The 6,359-nt window shown below is 38.5% G+C and overlaps 2 protein-coding genes across 2 annotated transcripts; both read left to right on the forward strand.

Annotated features, from left to right (window-relative positions):
* Positions 1 to 1,695: 1,695 nt before the first annotated feature.
* On the forward strand, positions 1,696 to 3,144 carry LOC131008796 (uncharacterized). The gene is made up of 4 exons (XM_057935841.1): positions 1,696 to 1,893; positions 1,988 to 2,749; positions 2,819 to 3,055; positions 3,139 to 3,144. Exons 1-4 carry the CDS (start codon positions 1,696 to 1,698, stop codon positions 3,142 to 3,144), a joined length of 1,203 nt encoding a protein of 400 aa, XP_057791824.1.
* LOC130986189 (uncharacterized) lies at positions 2,358 to 4,158 on the forward strand. The gene is made up of 3 exons (XM_057909508.1): positions 2,358 to 3,486; positions 3,572 to 3,772; positions 3,852 to 4,158. Exons 1-3 carry the CDS (start codon positions 3,274 to 3,276, stop codon positions 4,011 to 4,013), a joined length of 576 nt encoding a protein of 191 aa, XP_057765491.1. The 5' UTR covers positions 2,358 to 3,273; the 3' UTR covers positions 4,014 to 4,158.
* The last annotated feature ends 2,201 nt before the right edge of the window (positions 4,159 to 6,359 follow it).

Below are 6,359 nucleotides of genomic sequence, written 5' to 3' on the forward strand. Positions count from 1 at the left end.
TTGGTTCCTCAATGGGCTCGGGCTGTCCCCACCCACGGTTTGACAGCTTTGATTCACAAGGATGCCTGTGATGATATGACATGTACAGGAAGTGCTCAAATTTCATTGGATAATATTATTTATCATACTTATAATATAATATGTATGCTTATTGTAAGGCGTGATTGTTATTGGTCCAGAATACATATATATGGGAGCTAATGGTCCATTCTAGCCCATGCCACTTATCCATGTACATAAAACTGTGGATACTAATCTTTCTGACATTTTTGCCCTTAATATTCAAAGTTATAATTATAATCATTAAAATGAGGGTTAATGGCACCTAAATTACTCAACTATTTCGAAATTCTGGTTTGGGTACCATACTTCAATGTCTGTAAAGTAAAATACTAAAGTATTAATTTAATTTGATTTAGCAACTCCGTTCAATTTCCGGCAAGGGCAAAATTGGAAATATGCATACGTGTCCAAATTAAAGCCAGCTGGTGCCCAGTTAGCGTCCGTGTGGTGTCCCAGTGTCATTATGTTGGGACGACGTCGTTTCGCCTACACAGATGGCCATCGAAAAGGCGCGCCAAATACCCCGAAAATCTTGTCTTCACAGATACATTTTATTTCTCCCAAAAAAAATTCTCTCATCTTCCCATCGTTTCATGGTTTTTGACCTTTCCATTGCCTGGAAAATCAACAATCTTGTTGAGTGGAAATCTGAGATTGTGAGTGGAAATCTGAGATTGCGGTAGGTTTTGGGTATTTCGAAGCAGAAGTCTATAAACTTGTGAGGAAGTGGTCCCAAGCTCTTAAAAATGGCGAAAAGGTACCTTCTTTGATTCCTTTATAGTTATGTCGAATATTTTGTCGCCTATTCATATTATACTATATTTGTTGGAAAGTATGTGTTGTCGCCTTCTTCGACTTTAATAATGTAGATATGGTTTACTGTTCTTGTGGTTGTACTGTAGTTGTTTTTTTTTTGGGTTAATGTGCATTTTTTTAATTTAGATTTTTAGGTTTCGCCTGCACAAATGTTGGAAATTCCATTATTTGATTTTTTGTTGTCTGTGTGAATCTCGTGCAGTGTTGAATTTGGTTTGCATATATGCCATGGTGGTCACTTCATAAACAAAGAAGGAAAACAACATTATATGGGAGGGGGGGTTTGTCACCAAAATAGGGTTAGACCCCGATCTTTTTGGGTACTTTGATCTCGTTGATTACGTGAAAGAATTAGGGTATGTCTCCTAGGAAAACCTTTATTATCGCATCCCTACCACTCAAACACATAAAGTAATCATAGATGATAGTGGTGTCTTGAATATGTTAACAACAATGGGTAAGCAGATGATAGTGACAGTGTGTGTTGAGGGTGGTGTAAAAGCCACATATGTTACTGATAACAGTGAACAACCTAAGGAAAATGTGCCTGTTAAAGAGGGTAATTTAGGTGAAGCTAAGGGTAGTGATGGGGAGGGTGAGTGGGATTGTGAGGGTAGCCAGACTGAGGTTGATGGCAGTGAGGGGGATTGTGAGGGTAGTCAGACTGAGGTTGATGGCAGTGAGGGGAATTGTGAGGGTAGTCAAACTGAGGGTGATGGCAGTGAAGGGGAGGGTGGGGGTGAATATCCCTGAGATGTAGATGACTGGGGATATTTAGACAATTCCATTTTCTCTGAGATTGAGGATGCTATAAATATGGAGTGTTGGGGTGAGAGTAGTGACAAAGACTACCAACCTAGTGAAACTGATTTGTCAGAAGTTAGCCTTCGTGATTTAGACTACATTTCTGATGAAGAAAATGTTGAATTGAGGAAGAAATTAAAAACAGCAGATAATGTTTTCAATTTGATGAATGTGAATGATGGGTTTGAAGCCGAGATAGAGCACACACATGTGTCTGATTATGAGAATGAAACACATGAATATGTGTCTGGTGAGAGTGATTCTGATTTTCAAACTTGAAATTGTCATAGGTATGCACTTTCAGGATGGTTTGCAGTGTAGAGAGGCTTTAACCACTTGGGCAATTGAGAATGGTAGATACATTCGCTTTAGGGCTGTTTCTAAGAAGAAGCTATTAGCAAAGTGTACTCTTCCTTGCCCTTGGCAAGTTTTTGCAAGCTCTATGCAGGGTAATGGCAGCTTCATGATAAAAAGTTACCATGGTGACCATAACTGTCCTAAGGCAATGAGTAATAAATTGCTGAGTTCACAGTGGATTGCAAAACGGTACGTTAATGTGTATAGAGTTAGATACAATTTAGGTGTGAAAGATCTTGGGGCAGATATTCTACAGAGGTTCAAGGTGAGGGTACCAAAAGACAGGCTATACAAGGCTAGGAGACTTGCGCAAGAATTGGTGAGAGGGTCAATAGAGCAGCATTATGGGCAACTGGAAAACTATATTGTTGAATTGAGAAGGGTTGATGGGGAGGGCAGATATGAGCTTCTTCTTCAAGGAGATAGTGTATTTAAAGCACTATATGTGGGTTTGAGTGCCTTGAGAAAGGGGTTCAAAACCAGTTGCCGGCCTGTTATAGGTATTGATGGCTGTTTTTTGAAAACCTATCTCGGTGGTCATCTCTTATGCGCAACTGGCAAGGACGGAAACAATGGCATGTTTCCGATTGCCTGGGCCGTTGTTGAGGCCGAGAATGAAGGCTGCTGGACTTGGTTTTTGAAATGTTTTATGGAGGATTTGGATATCCAAGATGGCAGTGGTTGGACCTTCGTCAGTGATCAACAGAAGGTACTCTTATACATCTAATTTAGATTTGTCTTGCAAATCATCGATCTAACTTTTTTTCATTCTATGTAGGGATTGCAAAATGTCGTGGCCATTTTGGCTCCAGGAGCTGAACACCGGAACTGCGCCCGACATATATACATGAATTGGAAGAAGGATCACAAGGGCCAAACGCTTAAGAATTTGTTCTTTAGGGCTGTGAATGCTACCCATGAAGCGGAGTTCAAGGCTGCACTTCAGGAACAGAAGCAAGAGAGTGCCGCGGCGCATGAAGATTTCCTGTCAAGGGACACCAAAAAATTCTGTAAGGCATTCATATCCACTGGACCCAAAAGTGATAGCGTCGATAATAATATAAGTGAATGTTTCAATGGGTACATTTTAAATGCTAGGGGTAAGCATGTAATTCATATGTTAGAGGAAATCCGTTCATCTTTGATCCCGCTGATCTTGTTTCTCATTACTTCACTGTGGCTACCTATCTTTCGGGGTATGAATTTGGTATCCAACCCATTGTTGGGAACAAGATGTGGCCTGAAGTGAAGGGTGATTTGGTGAAACCACCACCTAAAACAAGAATGCCTGGACGTCCCAAGAAAAAACGGGTTCGAGCACCTCAGGAGAAGGAAGGGAGGATGACCAAATATGGAGTTATGATGTCGTGTAGCAACTGCAAGCAGACAGGGCACAACAAAAGGAAATGCACTAATGCAGCCCTGGAAAACCCGAACCCTAATAAGGTACATTGTCATCTTTCGATAATATACTACTTTGTTAGGACTTCGTCGAATAGATTAACAATTGCTTTGTTTACATATACAACAGCGGAAAAGAGGAAGGCCTTCAAAAGATGGTGCAACTAAAAAAGGAAGCAAGGAAAAGGGAGGGCAAAGGAAAAAGGCTGCATCTGAGCAACACTCTCAAATGAAGGAAAAAAGTGGATCTACTCAATACAAAGGCAGAGGGGCAACTCTTAAAGGGATTGGTGTTTACGTGAATGAGGCAACTGGAAATTCGTTCTACCATGTAAGTTGTTGAATTATGTTTTCTGGAAAGTTGAACATTTCATTTGTGAACTTTTTCTAAAATATCTAACATTTTTCAGGGTTCAACCTCATCCAAGAAAACCATGTTGTTGCAAAAGCTCAAAAAGCCAAGAAATTCAAATACCAAAGATGGTGGGACTACAACTCAAGAAAGTGTTGTCACCGGAGTAGCAAAAACTCAAGAAAGTAGGAATGAAGGAGCCTCAACCCAAGATTTGTGAATCAAACATGTTGTTTTTGTAAATTTTGCGGCATAGTAGCCGGTTATTTTGGGGTTTTTGTCTGCACTGAGCAACAAATTAGCTTGAAATACTTTGATGCTTAGCTGGTTCTATGTAACTCAACTTCATCATATCACTTACTGGCTTTCACTAATTGAATATTTAGCTTTTGGTTCCAAATTGTGTGCTTCATATTTGCAGTGTTTACACACTCTTAAATATTATTTATGCTTGTTAAAATGAAGGAATTGTAAGCTAGGAAAGTAACATATAAACTAGGGTTAATGGATAAGTAGTCTAATAACAACCAAACTGAAGACATTTAAAGTCTTCTAAGATACAACAAGGGTTTACTAATCATAGGCCATACAAGAAATTACAAAATTATTACAAAACTAAGTCTTCGAAGGCCTTCAAAATACTACAACTACATACTTCAATAGTTACTTAATCATGAACACAAAAGAAACAACCACTACAACAAAGCAGAAAAACCATTTGCACATTCGAAGCTTCAAATCTTGACCATCTACAATAGCTTGAAGTTCCTCGTTCTTCGCTTTCACTAACTGAAGCTCCACCATAGTGGACTGGAATTCCTCTTGTCGGTGGTCAAATCTATCCCGGTTGAAGGTGCCCAACATTGTTGCCTGCCCCAGCTGCTCATCTGCCATACTCAATTGCATTCTCAAGTTTTCAATGCATCCTTTGTAGTGCTCCGTCAACTCTGGATCCACCCACTCCCACAGTCCACAATCATCATTTGACTACATACCACCAAAAAACACAATTGCTGTAATATTTGTTGCGGTAAAGTGAGAGAAAGAAAAAAACACAATTGAACTAACCCCATGACGACTACAGCAATAGAAACGACGCAGAGGATTCAAGGGAGTGTTCGAGGTCCTCATCAAAGCCAACCCATGTTTACACATTTTAGGACGCCCCAACCATCGACTTGCTCTTGCGTTGAAGGTGCCGCCACATGAGCTAGAGCTCGACATTGACTCCCCAAATTCGCTATTCCACGTTTTCATAGAAAAGTTAGGGGGAAATGTGAAGAAATTAGGGTTCCCTTCCTTTAAAAGAAGAAACAATTCGTTACATTGCCCGCATATTTGTTCAAAACGACGACATATCACAATGACCGAAACGACTGTGTTTCATTTAAGCTCCGGAGAGTCCACATCGGATTCTCCGACATCCACGTACTCACTTAAGTCCCCGGAAATTGAACGGAGTTGCTAAATCAGATTAAATTAATACTTTAGTATTTTACTTTACAGACATTGAAGTATGGTACCCAAACCAGAATTTCGAAATAGTTGAGTAATTTAGGTGCCATTAACCCTTAAAATGAGAAATAAAATTCATATTACCTCTTACAATACTTCAAAACTCCCCCCTCCCCCAAATTTAGTAATCCTAAATCCACAAATTTACATCCCAAAATTCACAAGCCCTAAAATTTGAATTACTCTTCTCCAAATGTTTGACGCCGCCTTATTTCCAAACCCTAAATGTTGCCGTCTCTGCAAGCGTTTGCCACCATTGCCTCTCCAAGACTCCAAATGTCTAGTCGTTGCAATAGCCCCTTAGGAGGTGATTGGTATGATGGAATGGAGGTGGAAATGGAATGGTGATTACTACCTTCATTCCATTCCCTTGCTTGGTATGTTCTTTTTGTAGGAATCACCATTCCTACATCTATGGGAATGGTCATTCCTTTCATCTACCATGGTATTAGTCATTTCATTCCATTCTTAAACCATCTAAAATTAAGTTTTGACATGTATATTTGTATAAAACATGCATCATCATCATTATTATTATTATTCTTCAAAATATAAAAAATATATATTTTTTAAAATAAAATATTATCAACTTTAAATAAGCAATAGTCTAATATATATATTACATCCACAAAATTACCATTTTAATTTAAATTTTTGCAAATGTTCTTCATGAAATACATCAATAAACTATTATCTAGTCAATTATATTTATAATTTTTATACTTTTAAAGTGATGTAATAGATAATTTAATAAAATAAAATATTTCATTTAATTCCTAAACTTTATTTCTAGCTACCAATCATATGAATTGATTTTTTTTAGAATTATCATAGAAATTAAATTAAACAAAGAATGACAATTCCATTCCTTTGGTATTCCTTGTGCATACCAAGCATAGGAATCACCTAAGATTTGTCATTCTTTTCCCACACTCATTCCATTCCACCCTTATTCCATTCCATCATACCAATCACCTCTTAATGTTTTATTAATATTGAGTTAGGATTAACCAGGGGGCTTAGCCCACTGGCCACCGGGTCCTCACTTAAG

Source organism: Salvia miltiorrhiza, chromosome 1 (assembly GCF_028751815.1).
Source record: "Salvia miltiorrhiza cultivar Shanhuang (shh) chromosome 1, IMPLAD_Smil_shh, whole genome shotgun sequence".
Classification (NCBI taxonomy): domain Eukaryota; kingdom Viridiplantae; phylum Streptophyta; class Magnoliopsida; order Lamiales; family Lamiaceae; genus Salvia; species Salvia miltiorrhiza.

Coding starts and splice junctions, on each gene's coding strand:
- LOC131008796 (XM_057935841.1), top strand. CDS start 1,696: ATGGAGTGTTGGGGTGAGAGTAGTGACAAAGACTACCAACCTAGTGAA. Junction 1,894..1,987: donor CCGAGATAGAGCACACACAT/GTGTCTGATTAT, acceptor ATGCACTTTCAG/GATGGTTTGCAGTGTAGAGA. Junction 2,750..2,818: donor TCGTCAGTGATCAACAGAAG/GTACTCTTATAC, acceptor CATTCTATGTAG/GGATTGCAAAATGTCGTGGC.
- LOC130986189 (XM_057909508.1), top strand. CDS start 3,274: ATGTGGCCTGAAGTGAAGGGTGATTTGGTGAAACCACCACCTAAAACA. Junction 3,487..3,571: donor AAAACCCGAACCCTAATAAG/GTACATTGTCAT, acceptor CATATACAACAG/CGGAAAAGAGGAAGGCCTTC. Junction 3,773..3,851: donor CTGGAAATTCGTTCTACCAT/GTAAGTTGTTGA, acceptor AACATTTTTCAG/GGTTCAACCTCATCCAAGAA.